At 50.3% G+C, this 16,781-nt stretch overlaps 1 protein-coding gene across 4 annotated transcripts in view; it reads left to right on the forward strand.

Annotated features, from left to right (window-relative positions):
• The window catches only part of LOC134541597 (lysosomal Pro-X carboxypeptidase), a 96,184-nt gene that overhangs the window by 8,733 nt on the left and 70,670 nt on the right, over positions 1 to 16,781 (forward strand). For all 4 annotated transcript variants that reach the window (XM_063385141.1, XM_063385138.1, XM_063385139.1 and 1 more), the window contains exon 2: positions 11,224 to 11,364. In XM_063385141.1, the coding sequence (XP_063241211.1) occupies positions 11,224 to 11,364 (141 nt within the window). The remainder of the gene's footprint in view (positions 1 to 11,223; positions 11,365 to 16,781) is intronic.

Genomic DNA, 16,781 nt, shown 5'->3' on the forward strand with positions numbered 1-16,781 from the left:
AGCACTCTGACGTTGCACTGGTTCGCACACGGGTCTGACTAAGCTATGAGTATGGTACTGGGGCGAGGTGTGGTCCCTCCAGGTGAATAGGGGTCCCCCCTTGTGGATGCTGGGTGTCCCTGGCTGTGTGCCCCCGGTGAGTGATGAGATTGTCCCCAGGAAGTAGTCCCGGAGGTGGGTTGGGGCATGGCGAGTGCGGCCTAGACGGCCACGGGGGCCTGGGGGCTCAGTTTCGGGCCGGTGGGCACGAGTGGGGGCCCCAGCCCCCTGGTTGCTATTTGCCTCCCTGTCGGCCTGGTCGCTGGTGATGTAGTCACCCAGGTGCGAAGGGGTCCGTCGGTCCCTCTGGGGCCGGGCCGTCCGAGTGTCGGCCTGCTCGTCTAGGTTCCCCGTGTCCCTGGCCGCCCTAGCTCGCGGGCCAGATGCCCCGTCTCCTCCCCCCCCTGTCGACGGTTCTCCTGTGCAGCATGTGGGTCGTACCAGACGCCGCCTCCGGCGTGGATACCTCCTCTCCACTATCTCCTCGTCCCCTGCCTCGGCCGCCGGTTCCTCAATCACTACTCGGAATGTCGACGTGCTCAGGTTTAGGTCTAGTGGCCACCACGGCTCGTCCTCCTTGTCCGCTTCCGGTACGTAGGTCTCGTCGTCCGGGTGACTCACGATGGGTGCGGTCTCGCCCGTGTCGGTGGGGTCAGTAGCGGGGTGGTTACGGGAGTACGTCGTCGCCCCTGCCCCGTCCGGTTGGTCGTCGGTGGGTACGGTGACTGGACTCGTCGGGAGGTTGACATCAGTGGGTACTGTGACTGGACTCGTCGGGAGGTTGACGTCAGTGGGTACGGTGACGGCTCGTCGGGAGGTTGACGTCAGTCGGTACGGCGACTGGACTCGTCGGGAGGTTGACGTCAGTGGGTACGGTGACTGGACTCGTCGGGAGGTTGATGTCAGTGGGTACGGTGACTGGGCTCGTCGGGAGGTTGACGTCAGTGGGTGCAGGGGAATCGGAGCCCCCCGGGTGTCGTCCCTTGCCCCGCCGGTCGGTGTGTCAGGGAGGGTGGTTACTAGTCTTAGATCGTCCCGATGCACCTTGGCCGGACGCCCGCTCGGGGTGCGCACGGCGTAGGTGGACGGCCCCGTCTTCCACAGCACCTGCCGCGGCGGGGACCACTTCGGGGCCAGCCCGGCGCAGAAGTTCTTTGCCCCCGCCGAAAGGTGGTGTTGGCGGACGTAGACCCACTGTCCGGGTGTGAGGAGGACAGGGGCGTGCGTGGTGGTGGGCGTTTTGTGGGTGAGGAACTGGGCCTGCCTCTCCCGCGCCTGCTCTCGCATGGCCTCGATTTGGGGCCGCAACTCCTCTCCCCACCAGTCCTCGGTGGCTGTGTTGGCTACTCGACACTCCCCCTGGAGTGCCAGGTTTTGCCCCTGCAAGAGTTCCGCGGGAGAGTGGCCGGTAACGGCGTTGACGCGCCGCCTCAGGCAGTACAGAATCTTTGGCAAGTGCACATCCCACTTAGTGTGGTCATCCCCCAGGCGTAGCTGGAGCTGGGCCTTGATGTCCTGATTTCTCCTCTCCGTAGGGTTGGCGCGGGAATGGTACGTGGGGGTAGTGTGGTGGGTGATGCCCCAACGGCGACAGTCAGCCCGCCACTGCTTGCCCATGAACTGACTCCCGTTGTCCGTCAGGAGGACCTTCGGGAAGCCGTAACGGGAGTAGACCTCCCCCTCCAACAGGCTGGTGATCGTCCGAGCCCGGACGTTAGACGCCGGAAACGCCTCCACCCATCGCGTGAAGAGGTCGGTGACGACCACGAGGAAGCGTTTCCCCCTGGGTGTCCTTGGGTACGGGCCCATGACGTCCAACGCCAGCGTGTGGAAGGGCGCCTGTGGCCTGCGGGGCTGTTGTTGTTCTACCCCATCGGCCCTCCGGGCCTTGCGTTGTTGGAATGGCTGACAGCCCCTGACGTACTCCCGTACGTCTCGTGCTACCCCGGGCCAGTGAAAGGTATGCCGCAGCGCCTCCTGGGTCTGTTCCGCCCCGGGATGCCCCACCAAGTCATGATCGTGATAGAAGTGCATTACTGCTGGACGGGCGGCGGTGGGCACGTACGTGCGCCAGCTCTCCATGTCGCCGGGGGCGCATGTCTGTAGCTCGCCGTCCAGACACCGCTGGAAGGAGCAGTGCCCGGCCGCGCACGCGGCCACATCGGCGCGCGCCGTCGCGTCCGTCAGCTATGCGTGACGCACGACCTGAATGAGGCTGGCCAGATTGTCGGGCCAGGGGGCTTCCGGTGTAGCGGTGTTGTGGGTGGCGTACAGGGTGGCTGTCTTCCCCCCCTTGGGCTGGTCATGGGAAGTTCCAGGTGGCGGCAACAACTCATCCCACGTCCCCTCGTCCTCGAACTCTGTGCCCGGGTCGGGGTGGCGTGACAACTCGTCGGCCAGTTGATTCTCCCGACCCGGCACGTGCTCTACGTGGAAGTAAAAGGTCTGTAAGGTGAGTGCCCACTGGGTGAACTTGGATTTCCTCCCTGCACCGAATCCAGCCACTTCAGGCACTGGCTGTCAGTCCGGAGAGTAAAAGGTCGACCCTCGAGGTGGTGCCGGTAGCATCCCACGGCCCACACGACCGCCAGACACTCCTGCTCGTTTACGTGGTAGCGGCGCGCCGCTGGCCCAAACTTGGAACTGGCGTATTCTACGATGCGCCGCTCTCCGTCGGGACCCAGCTGATACAGGACCGCACCTATGCACTCCTGGCTGGCGTCGGTCTGCAGGTATATGTGCTCTGCGGGTTGTAGGCGAGCAAGGGTGTGACATTCCCGAAACAGGCGTTTGACGGCGTTCAGGGCGTGGTCGGCCTCCGGGGTCCACCGGAACCGGTACTTTGGCGACAGAAGGTCGGTCAGGGGGGCGGTGACGACGGCGAAGTTGGGTATGAAGCTCCTGAGCCAGTTGAGCAGCCCCACCAGCTGTTGCAACTGCTTCCGGGTACGTGGGGGAGGTTTGGACTCGATCAGGTCAAGCTGGGCGGGCAGAGGCCGGCACCTGTCCGCGCTAACCATGTGCCCCAGGTAGGCCAGCTCCACCGCGCCGACATGGCACTTGCGGGGCGCGCAGGTCAGGCCGTGGCGGGCCAGCCGTTCGAGGACCATGGCGAGGTGGTGCGCATGGTCCTCCCACGTCCTCGACCAGATGATGACGTCATCCAGGTAGGCCGCGGCAAACTTGCCCACGAACCCGTCCAGGACGCGCACCATCATGGTCTGAAAAGTCGCGGGGGCATCCATCAGCCCGAACGGCATGGCGCAGAACTGGAACCTGCGGCCGTCGGGCGCGGTAAAGGCCGTCTTCGGCCGGTCCTCGGGGCGGACGGGTACCTGCCAGTACCCTGACTTGAGGTCCAGTGAGGTGAATATGCCTGCCTCCCCCAACCCGGCTAGGGCGTCCGTGATGTTGATGATCGGTGGAGGGGCGGGGATGGTGACTGCGTTAATGGGCTTGAAGTTTACGCAGAACCGAAGTGAGCCGTCCTTCTTCTTGGCCATTACTACCAAGCAGTTGTATGGCGACTCACTCGGTTCGATTACCCCGTCCCGCAACATCTCCGCGATCTGGGCCTGAATCGCCTCCCGCTCCCTGGGTCCGAAGCCGAAGGGCTTGACAAAGCGGGGCTCGTGGGGTCGTGTTGGGATGGTGTGTTGGGTGACTGTGGTCCGCCGCAGCATGTCCGCGGCGGCGAACACCTGTGCTTGTTGGGCCAGTACCTCGTTGAACATGTTCCTGTACTCAGGGGGCACCTCATTCTGCAGGTCCGCTAGGGTGATGGTGGAGGTTGGCGGGGCTGCCCCCCTCTGGTTGACACTGTACAGCGTCCTCCTCCCCTGAAGTCGAACGTGAATTCTACCCTCACCTACGTCGATGGCGGCGTCCTCCTGTACGAGCCACGGTAGTCCCAGGATCAGGTCGTCCCTCAGCTCCGGCACGACCAGGGCTGTTGTCCGACTGCACATATCCCTGACGGCGATCCTTACCTGGGCGCGCCCCGTCGTGAGCGTGCTAGCTCCCCAGGTGGCCAGCTGGACGCCTCCCTCCTGCTGCTCCAGGTCCGCCTCGGGCACCAGGTGGGCCGCGACGTAGGTGTGGCTCGCCGCGGTGTCCACCAGGGCGTGGACGGGCTGGCCATTCAGCAGGACGGGCACCCGCATCAGCTTGTCCGTGGTGTTCCCCGCTCGCCCCAGCCGCGGCGGTGATGCCCGGTCAGGTCCCGCAGGTGGTGCCGGGTCCGTCGGGGGCGTCGGTGACGCGGCGCCGCTCGCCGACGACCCGGGGCGGGACGTCGACGGGTGCTGGGGCACCCCACCGCCTGTTCTGACGGGCGGCGATGGTGCCTGGTCAGGTCTTGCAGGTGGTGCCGGGTGCGTCGGGGGCGCCGGTGACACGGCGCCGCTCGCTGACGACCTGGGGCGGGACGTTGACGGGTGCTGGGGCACACCACCGCCTGGTCTGACGGGCGGCGATGGTGCCTGGTCAGGTCCCGCAGGTGGTGCCGGGTGCGTCGGGGGCGCCGGTGACGCGGCGCCGCTCGCCGACGACCTGGGGCGGGACGTTGACGGGTGTTGGGTTTCACCGCCGCCCGGTCTGACGGGCAGCGATGTTGACGTGCGGACTGGCCTCGTGGGTGATGCGCTGACCGTGATCCAGGAACAGTAGCCCACCGGTATCCTGTTCCCTAGTGGGCGTTTCCCGACTGGGTTGCCCCGGGTCGGCGGTCCTGCCATAGCGCGGCCCGGGTGGGGCACACCTCGTGCCAGTGGTAGGCCTCCTCCCTGCAGTAGCGGCACTGTGGGGGCCGGTCTCGCTGTCCCTCAGCCCGCGGATTAGCGCGCGCGGCCCGCGGCGTGGTGGTGTTGGCCGCGTGCGCGGCGGGTTGTGTCGAGGCCCCTCTCTCCCTCACCTCGCCCCCCCGTCGGGTAGCGTCAGGAGGGGGAGGGGGGTTCACGTACGGTACGACCGCCCACTCGTCTTCCAGGGCCATCTTGGGCGCCGGGGACGCCCCTCGGCGGCGGGCTGCTGTGTCCCGCGGGCGCGGTGACAGGCGTAGGTCCCGCTCGATTTCTTTCGCCAGCTGGACGAAGTCCTCGAGCTCCCTGTCCACGGCCCCTCGCACGTGCGGGCGCAGCTCCCTCTTCATCAGCTCCACCGTCACGTCAAGCGCCGCATTGACTGGTCTGCCGGCGTCTAGACGTCGGTGTAGCGTCATCTTGGACCGGATGAAGGTTTCTACGTCCTCGTCCGCCCTTTGCGGTTCGCAGAACAGAGCGCGCTGGCACTGGGCGCGTGCGCGGCGGCATTGAACCGGGCCTCCAGTCGTGGCGCGAAGTCCTCCCATTCCACGCCGTACTCGCCCGTCATGGACCACCAGTCCATGGCTGGCCCCCTCAGCTGTTCCGTGACGCGTTCCGTCCACTCTTCTTTAGGTACGCCGTACCTGGCTAGGCGGTCCTGGCACGCCCGTGTGAATTTCTCCGGGTCTTCGTTAGGGTGCCCTGAGAATTCGGGCAGCTTGACCCGGATGTTGTCTTGTCGGGTGTCGGTCACGACAGTCACGAGTGCGGGCGAGTTCACTTTGCCCTCGCACGTCGCGCACATGAATAGGCCGTCGCGAAAGTTCAGGAATTCCCTGGCTTCCGTGCACGTGCGGTGTCTAGTGGTGCCGCACTGGTGGCAGTAGGCTACCTCTTCGAGCTGGCGGTGGCACCCCACAGCGTGGCAGCGTCGCGCCGACGCGACCTTGACCTCCCTCTTGACCTGGGCCATCGCTTCCCGCGCGCCGCCTTCCCGTGTGGTCTGCGTTTCAGTCCTTACGGCTCCTTCCCCCCGCTTGTTAGGAAGTCCGTATTCCACCACTCCCCCATGTCGATCGTGACGTCGGTCTGCATCGCGCCGCGGCAGGACGACCCGGGCGGCGGGTCGTGACGTCGCTGTCCCGACTCCGTGGTGGCACAGTCGCGTGACGTCACCCCTCACAGCTGGCCTGGGGGTGGAGCGTGGTGGGGAGGGGTGGTGAGCGGAGTGACGTGCGGGCTGAGGGGTGGTTCCGGGTGGAGGAGGGGAGGGGTACTGCGTGGGGTAGGTAGCGGAGGAGGGGGTTGTCCGGCCGGCGCGGCGCCGCTCTGTCGCGCGGTGTTGCCACGCTGCGCGCTGTTGCCCTATTCCTACTCGAGCCCTTTGTCTGCTAATTTCTTCGTTTCGTTTTCTTGGCTTGATTGTCGAAAGAGTTTGGTGATGTTCTAGCCACACTAGTTGGGCGCCATTTTGACGCCGTCCCCGTTGCCTGATCTGAGTTTACGTGAATTTAAACTGTTTAATTTAATTTGGGTCTCAAGGGCGGGGTTCCTGGCCTCGTGGCTGCAGGCAGGGACGCGTCGATAAAGGGCCCCCCGGGCTGTTATGGCCTCCCAGGATGCCTTATTAATAAAACACACACGTATTGTTAGTTGTTTTATTCCGTTGCACAACTACACGTCACACGCTCACGTAACTGGCCGCTTCATCGTCGACCTAAGCCCCGTGTACGGTGAACCTATTTCGGCTTGTGCGAGAATACGTGGACACCACGTGAAATGCGTGGACGGCAGGTCCCGCGAATTTACTTATGATAACACATTATGCTAAAATCACTGTGGTTAGTCCCGCACAGATGGATATGCAAAGGCAGCTATTCCGCGAGGTGGCGAGGGCCACGTTACGCTGGGTACGGACACGGTGGAATCTTGTATGATATCACACACGTGGCCGTGGCACGTCCCAGTTAATGACTCGTCCGAATGTTTGGTATCGCGTTTGGCGCAGTGCCGCCCTGCGTGGGCGATGAACTATGTCCCGATGTGGGACGTTACAGCGTGAGGCGCAGGTGCCACGATGGGCCACCTAGTTAATTACGTAAGACATTAAAAGTCCCTGGATGGACTGCACATTTTATTAATAGACCGCGCGGGGTCGCGAACGGCCGATTCGGGCCGACCGGGGAGCTGATATAAAAACGGTTTGGCTATAATTACCTATTGCAGTTACTGGATGTTGGCGCGAAAGTTGAGAGCTCCCCGTGCGTGGGCTGCCGGCCCGGGCGAGTGCTGGATGGCGACTGACTAACCTCCCTGGTCGCCGGGGCCAGGGAGGGGGGAAATTCCGCGGGAAAACTGCGGAGCGCGGGAAGATGACTTCGGCCAGTTTTGTGAATGATAACCCTTTATAACATGATTATTACATTAACATTAATTATTGATGGTTTTAGATTTATTAGTTTCTGTTTATATTATCAAATGCATGAATAAATAATACCCTTGCGCAGTGCCACACCCGGCCGGGCGCTTTGCACACGTAGGGGGCCGTGACTGACGTCACGCCGTTCGGGGCACTGCACTATGTTGCGCGCGCGGGCGCGTTCGAGGCGCGGCACTGATCAGGTGTTGAGGACACATAACGGCCTGTGCTCTCAGAGGGAGCACTGACGGCGGCGTCAAAATAAAGCAAGCAAGTTATTTAGCTGTAATGGTAGATGAAACCACTGATGTGTCCACTTCACAACAAATGGTATTAGTATTTCGATACGAGAGAAATGGAATCATTTTTGAGAGATTTTGGGGTTTTTTTTAATCCAGAAGGTTTAGATGCTTAATCTATATACAAAGCTGTTTATTCAGAAGTAGACTCGCAACTGGGAGAGAACAAGACGAAATTAATTGCGCAGTGCTATGATGGTGCTGCTGTCATGAGTGGCCGTGTTAACGGAGTGCAAGCAGAAATGAGAGAACAGTATCCTTTTGCGTATTACATTCACTGCTATGCTCATCAGTTTATTTTAGTTTTTCAGAAAGCTGCAGCCATAAACCTTTCTGTGAAAATATTTTTCTCCAATTTGTCAGGTTTCCCAGCATTCTTTACTCGGTCTTCGCAGAGGACAAAACTTCTTTATAGTGTTGTGAAAAAGAGACTTCCAAGATTGGCAGCCACAAGATGGGTTTTTAACATTCGGGCAGTTAACACTGTATTTGAGCAAAAGAACGAGCTGATTGAGTGCTTAGAAGATATCTGTAATTCAGAGCGAGTAGAAGACAAAACACGACGAGAAAGCAGTGGACTTGTTTCTAATTTACACGACCCAGTAGGTATTTTTATTTTGGCTCGAGTTTTTTTATCGTACCATGCCGCACGCTGACATTTTCTTCAAACAACTGCAAACCACTGACATTGACTCTGGAAAAATCAAAACATGTATTGAGCAGTTTGCAAGTTATGTACAGGTTGCTAGAGATAAAGTGGAGGACATGTGTACTTCAGCGGAGCAAACTGATCAAAACAAAAGGAGAAAATTATCATTTACATCCATAACTACAAAGGCTAAAGAAGTCTGCGATGCAATTATTGTTGGTATTAAAGATAGATTTTCGTTTAATGGTAATTTGATAGTTTCTAAACTTCTTCATGTCAATAGTTTTCCAGTGTTTTCAAATGCATTTCCAGAAGAAGAATTTAGAGTAGCTCTTGAAACATACCCGGTTATATCAAAGGAGCAACTGCGAACAGAGCTGCAAGTTTTGTATAGTAGGAATGACTTTCATCAAGCTGATGGTGCTTTAGTTATACTGCAGTTTCTTTTGAGCAATAATCTGGACCGGGACACATTTCCTCAACTTAGTTGTCTCTGAGGATTATTGTAACATCTCCCATGACAACAAGTGAAGCTGAACAGTGCTTCTCTACTCTCAAGAGGGTCAAGACTTTTCTTCGGAACACTATGTTAGAAGAAAGACTTACTGCTTTAGCAATGTTGTCAATAGAAAAGACTCTAATAAATAGCATGCATGATTTTAATCATAGAGTCATCAACAAGTTTGCTCAGCTGAAAACCAGAAGAATGGATTTTGCGCGCAGTCTCCATTGCGATAGAACTAACTCCTCCTTGGGAGGACAGGCGGTGGGATATCAGGACGAAGGATTCCGGCACATCCTCAGTTTTCACAAATAAATAATGATATTGTAGCATTAAATTTTGTAAAATCATATTTTTTAACTTCACATTGCTTTCAGGTGCAACACTTTGATAAGCTTAAGCCCAACCACAAATTTGAAAAATCAAGAACATCAAACATAATTTTTTATTATTTATGTGAGGCTTGATCAGCGATCTACAATTTTGAATTACAATTTAAAATCTCTTAAAAAACAACTAGTCTGCTCAATAAGCTTCGTTGTGTTAATTCGGGCTACAAATACAGACATGAGTTTGTGTAATAAACGAAATATATCTTTCATGACTCCAATATAAGCAGTAAATGCTACGGTGCCGCACCAACACAGATAATCTGACACCAAAATAGGCTTCAAAAACGCAGAAAGGTAGGAGGTCTTCTTTTTTTTCTTTATGAGTGCATATGTGTTCGCATGTGTGTATGTATGAGTGTGTGAACACCCATAATTTAACATTACCGGCCGCTACTGGACATTAATGTTATACTATTTCAGTCGATGTTTACACTGTTGTTAAGATGATCAGCAGTTGTGTTTTTGACAAAGTCCGAAGGGAATTTTTCTTTGTTAAAGAAAAAAATCAAACCAAAAAGTTATTTTTTACTATGTTCCAAGAAGCATTTTATGCCTTATAAAGATTTATGTTAATGCAACATTTTTTTTGGTCATATGTGATAACCAATTCTAAGTCCCATGCTGAGGAAAAGTGCAAAAATGTGAAACATGTAGCAAAAAGATGTCATGGTCATGTTTTTTTTTCAATTATTCTCAATTAAATATGTGTAAGTATGGACATGATAATAATATTTTGAGTTGGGACTTTCAGTATTCTGTGTTGAGAAGTGTAAACAATGCATCTGTTGTGATTTTGACTAAGTTCAAGCCACGGGGTAGTCCTGGCTGCTGGAAAGGCTTGGCCACAGGCACAGTTGCCGACTCACGCCAGGATAGTTTCGGAGAGTTCCCACAAGAAATACCTGGCAAGGCCAACAGCCACTCACACGACCTGCTTGGTAATCTGGATGTCGCCTGTTGCATTGCTAGTGGGTATATTTTCTAGGTTCCGCATGGGGCCAGCACTCGTCCTACAGAATCGCAAAGCATGCGGTTGTGTTGGGAGGGATTCCAATGCAGGGCTCTGGAGGCAGTTGCTGTTTGTTAATAGATGGCACAGCTTGTCCCCTTGCTTCTCCCTCCATGCCTTCTCTGGGATGTGTGGTGATGCAGCCATGCAAGCAGGGGAGAGATGGAGGGCTTGTACCTGCTCGTGTCCTTCGGCAGGGATCAGAGTGTGGTCGCTGTTGGGGGGCTGCGAGTATTGTTGCCACTCTGCCTGTTGCGAAGCCTTAATCTCGACCTCGCCCCCCTACCCCCTCGTAGTAGTTCTCTTGTGGGTTGGCTTAGTCATCGTAGCAAGTGGGAGCGAGGGGGAAACACGCCAATCCCCGTTTGCAGCTTGGGCTCGACCTTACTTTGCGCACACACATATGAAACATTCCCTAAACAAATCAGCATAAAGGACGTGTGCAAGAATATGGTAAGAAACAACTATTTTATTATCTTCATGTCAATTCAACCTGTGCATTAGAACTGCTTAAAAATGCTATATTTTTTCTATGTTCGAATATTATCACTAGCAAATATATCGTAAAACACCTTTATTTAATAAACAATTTGTACATATAAAAAACTTAATTTCTCATACTTAGGCTCAGAATCCACCACCAATGTACAGGTGAAAAATGTGTGAACTCGATCTACATTTATTTGCAATAACCTACTGAACGGGCCATAGAGTAATGATGGATACCTATTCTTGCCATAGACTAATAATAATAACCTCCTCTTTTTTTGAAGTCGGTTAAAAATAAACCGAATATGCAAAGTTTTCGATGTCATGTCACACTGTCAAACTTTCTCTTCTAACACGTTTCAATTAAGTTATTCAATTGATTTTAAAATGTTACGACTAAATCTATAACGTCACTAACGCCACCCATGTTTTGTTGGTATAGAAACATTTTTTTTTGTAAACTTTTCATATTATTTCACATTTGTGTGCTCCTGTACTCCACATTGTTTACAACAATATCCTGTATGAGATGTACCTGTATACATAAAGTTCATTATAATTTTTTTTAAATGTCTTGTCACTTTCTTCATTTCAATATTGTTTAAAAATGTGATACTTTTCAGGTCGATCACTTTAGTTTCACCAATAACCATTCATTCAAGCTGAAATACCTTGTCAACGATACTTTCTGGAACCATGATGGAGGTCCTATATTCTTTTATACAGGAAATGAGGGGCCTATTGAAACGTTTGCTGAAAACACAGTAAGTTATTTTTTATGGTTTTTATAAATGATGTGAAAATCATATTATCCTGCTTACCTTATGTATCTTATGTTTGCTTGGAATGTAGTCATAGTAGCGGGAGGAGGCATCTCTTTTGGAAGCACCATCACCGAGCGCTTTTTTTTTTAGAAACCCTGTGCATGCTCTTTTATTCTGTAAATGATTTTACCTGCCCATTATTAGGGCAACCAAGGTTGTTATCCTTTGGAAGCAGTGGCTATCGACCACAATTTCAACCATCTGGTAGGAGAATTGTGGTATAAATTAACAATGTGGTGTGAGAGAACAGAAAGTCATATGATCTGGCCACGATGTGGTTTGAATGAGTAATAAACAATCCAGGTATCAGGTTACATTTTTATAATAAATTGACACCTACTTGCCTTGGTGGAGGAGGATGTAAGGGCGACTGAAATGGCTGATGGTGAGAGTAGTATAGGATAGTATTTTCTGGGACTGGCTTCTGGCTGTGGATTGATGATTGTCGACCGCCATATTGGATTGTGACGTCACGTCGGCCATCTTGGAGGAGTGTAACGGGAAATAGCGTAACGGGACAAGTTTGACCTTGACCTTTGACCCTCAAAATTCGCCAAAAATGGGCAAAAATTGCCCAAAATTCCTCAAAATTCGTCAAAATTTACATTTCTGTGGAAAAAAATTCCGCCAAAAAATCTCAAAAAATTCCACAATTCAAAAATCAGGATTTCGAAAATCCTCAAAAGTCGTTTTGCCCTAGAAAGAACCCAATATCCTAAAAGCGGCTTAAAACACCTAAGAGCTAGCCGCTCTAAGCCGCCGAGGTCATGACCTTGAAAACTAGGATGCCATGTCAGCCATATTGGATGATGACGTCACCGTTGCAATTTCCGTTACGGCCACCATCTTTAAAATCTTTATTTACTATCCGATTTTAATGAATTTTTTTTTTTAAATTATAAAAAAATTCAAATAATAAAATTTTAACAAAATAATTATAAAAAATATACTTTTACGACACGGAATTCGGAGTCCTCAGTTCGAACCCGACGAGCGCAAAAAAAATTAAAAATGGCGACCGATCCTTCCCCCGTGGTGACTTTTGGCAGACTGACTCCCACAACTTTTTTTAAAGCATATATATCGTCACCCAGTATGACGTCATGTCCGCCATCTTGTCTTCGTTGCTGGAGACCACCATCTTGTTTTCGTCGGCGAGAGTGCGCTGATAACATGTTAGTTTAATTCTTACCCGCTAGAGTGCAGTAATCATTTATTACTATGACACCCGCCATCTTGAAATTTGGCCGCCATCTTGAAAATCCGTAATTATTTAGCTAGAAATTCGGGAAAAGTTCCAAAATTCATTAAATAAATCACTCATTAATTTACATATTGATTCGATCGATTCCCGTCCACGGATCGATACCCGAACGATGCAATAATGTTTAATTTTATGTAAAAAATAATAATTGCAATAAACCATGTTCAACATATTTAAAGAGACTCTAAATCCTCTACTACCATCATCCTATCAGACATCAAGACCACCATATTGGAAATTCGTAATTTTAATGCTAGAGATTCGGGAAAAAATCCAAAATTCATTAAATAAATTTGTAATCCATATAATAATTGATTGGATCGACTAAGGTCCTTGGTTCGACCCCTGGCCGATACAAAACAACTTTAATTTAAAAAAATACTAAAAAAGTGCTAGGTGTGAGAAAATAAAAACACCACAAGTTCTTTAAAAAAAAAAAAATTTATTACATAAATTCAATACACTACTACAAGTACAAAAAACACACTGACAAATTACTAAAGCCTTTTGGATTCCTCTATTCAAACAGTCTTCTTATTGTACGGACTAAGCCTTTTACATGACTTTAAATGTCTATCCGATCCGTTTATCACCGCAGCCAGAGACGGACTGAAGTACATATCACTTATATAGTCTCATTAGCCGGTACAACACATGAGTCAAATAAATAACCATGTTCATTATACATCTCGGAGCATTTTTTATAATGACGATGTAAGCTATCGAGACGTGAAATTAGTTTATTGCACTTATTGCACTGAAAGTGTATTCTTTGAACATTATTAGAACAACCGCTTCTTTCATGTCTGCGAGCATTTGAGGCGATAGTAAATGATGCGCCACAGTATTTGCACTGATGCGAAGTACGCTCTTCATTAATTGAAGTATTCAGTGCTGATGAAACTTCAGCTGATGGTGGAACAGCACATATCGAAGTCTCCTCCAGTGTTGTCAGAGGCGTTGTCAACGGGATCTGCACCTTCTCCATCGTAGCTGTTGTCAAGGTTCCCGTAGACGATTGTACAACCTCCGAGTTCGACGTTAAAGACGGTAAAGATGCCATCGAGGTCTCAAGAACAGATAATTGACACGACTTATGCACCAGAAGAAACAAACTAGGTGATCCTTACACCGCCGACGTCAGTAACAAACTGAGCGTCCTGCTGTCTAGGACTCGCTTATATACATGCACCGTATGGAATAATACGCTAGTCAAATCAAGAACCATTTACAATAATACTAGAGTCAAATCTACAAATTAAAAAAGAGGATCATTTGATCGAAAAAAAATTTCGATCTCTCCAATATACGCCAGGCTCCAAGAGCTACAATTCACGTCACCAGATCCATCTACATTTTGCTCCTATGCTTCAATTGACTATTAGCTGCAAGTGCTCCAACAGCTCCATCAGCTCCAACACATAATGTACGCAATGTACGTGCAATACATGCAATTTACACGCAATAAATGTAATGATTACACAGTACACACAGGAAAATAAACGTACACACAGTACACACAGGAAACGGAATGAACACACAGTACACACAGGAAACGGAATGTACACACAGTACACACAGGAAACTGAACGTACACACAGTACACACAGGAAACGGAACGTACACACAGTACACACAGGAAACTAAACGCACACACAGTACACACACAGGAAACGGAACGTACACACAGTACACACAGGAAACGGAATGTACACACAGTACACACACAGGAAACGGAACGTACACACAGTACACACAGGTAACGGAATGTACACACAGTACACACAGGAAACGGAACGTACACACAGTACACACAGGAAACGGAATGTACACACAGTACACACACAGGAAACGGAACGTACACACAGTACACACAGGTAACGGAACGTACACACAGTACACACAGGAAACGGAATGTACACACAGTTCACACAGGAAACGGAATGTACACACAGTACACACAGGAAACGGAACGTACACACAGTACACACAGGAAACGGAATGTACACACAGTACACACACACAGGAAACGGAACGTACACACAGTACACACCGGAAACGGAACGCACACACAGTACACACAGGAAACGGAACGTACACACAGTACACACAGGAAACGGAATGTACACACAGTACACACACAGGAAACGGAACGTACACACAGTACACACAGGTAACGGAACGTACACACAGTACACACAGGAAACGGAATGTACACACAGTACACACAGGAAACGGAATGTACACACAGTACACACAGGAAACGGAACGTACACACAGTACACACACACACAGGAAACGGAATGTACACACAGTACACACACACAGGAAACGGAACGTACACACAGTACACACAGGAAACTGAACGTACACACAGTACACACAGGAAAAGGAACGTACACACAGTACACACAGGAAACGGAACGTACACACAGTACACACAGGAAACGGAATGTACACACAGTACACACAGAAAACGGAACGTACACACAGTACACACAGGCAACGGAACGTACACACAGTACACACAGGAAACGTAATTATCACACATACAGTACCGGAAACACACACAGGCTTAGTTGGAAATCAGAATAGGTACAAGAAATAAAAACATTAAATTTTTACTTTCAATATTTTATTACTTCTCAACATTACACAAATACAAGTAAAAGAAGCCATTATTGTATGTAGCCAGCTTTCCTCAGTTCTTTGAGTATGAAGGATATTTCTTTGATGCACGGATAGTTTCCTGCACAAAGCGAGCCATGTAGAAGTCTTAGTCGGTCAACCAATATGTTTGGATCTTTCTATGATGTGTAATCAATCTCGTCTACCACCATCTTAATTGCTTGTTTATTATAAATACTTTTAATATCAATCGTCCCAGTGATCATAATAAGCATTATCAGATTTATTTATTATAACCCGACGTTTCCATCGTTTCGGTCTCAGGACATCGCCACATTCTTCGATCTTGTCAGCTCTAGGTGCTTCATCACAGTCTATGCCTTTGTCAACAGCCTCAGAGTCACTGTAACAATCACTGTAGAAGACATCCTCTTCACCCAGATTACCGTATGAATTCGCTATCGATGATGTCGAAGTGTCTTCATCGTCTTCATGCTTCCTTTTTAGGAGTCCATCATTTTTACAAAGAATGGAGGATCTACTGAATATAGGCTTGAATGTATTCTCACTTTTCACGGTGTTGATACTTCCATTAGTTTCAGTCTTCCCGAAGCCATTAGCATCCTTCAATTTATGTTCTTCCTCACGATCGGGTTAGCTAATACCATCACGCTCAGGACAAGGAAAATTATTGTCATAATGCAGATCACTCTTCTTTAGTCTAGTGGATCCATCGGTGTCCTCTATGCCGTAAGTAGTCTTGACTTTACATGTTCTACCATGTCTTTTTAAGCTGTCAATTCGTGTTAACAACCTGCTACAACGATTAAAGCTTAACATGTTGCGTAGTGGGTTTCTAGCACAATCATTCTTCTCATGACGTCTAGCATTCCTTCTCATGACAAAATCCTTGCCACAGTATCTACAGCGGCTTCCTTCCGATTCAGCTGCAGATAAAAAAACCATGATCCATGGTAGCTTCTGTGACTAATGTTAGAATCAAACTGTCAGTTTTCTCCAATTGGAACCATTACTTAAATAGAGTTTTTGAAATATTTCATCAGCGAGAGTTAACTTATCTAATGTTAAGCAAATTGATGCAAGTAGTTCCGGCTGTCGTCAACAGATGGCGCCACGTGTTGCTTGCAGGTAAATAATATATATTTCATTAATGTGGGATGCGGAACGCTCACTATCGATCGCAAAGGGAGGTTGGCTTCGATAGTCTCCAAGGAGAAAATCCTTCCTGCTGGTGCTTCTCAGATTTCTCACGGTCCGCCATCTTGGATTGCGACGTCACGGCGGCCATCTTGGATGGGTGTGACCTTGACCTTTCATTGTTGAGCAAAGATAGAAACCGCAGGAATGATCGCAAGCACACGGATTAACCATCAAAATATTGATAAGAATAATCAGGAGCACACGGAGAAAACCATCATAGTATTGGCAAGAATAATCAAGAGCA

The sequence above is a fragment of the Bacillus rossius genome (genome assembly GCF_032445375.1).
Source record: "Bacillus rossius redtenbacheri isolate Brsri chromosome 4 unlocalized genomic scaffold, Brsri_v3 Brsri_v3_scf4_1, whole genome shotgun sequence".
Lineage (NCBI taxonomy): Eukaryota > Metazoa > Arthropoda > Insecta > Phasmatodea > Bacillidae > Bacillus > Bacillus rossius.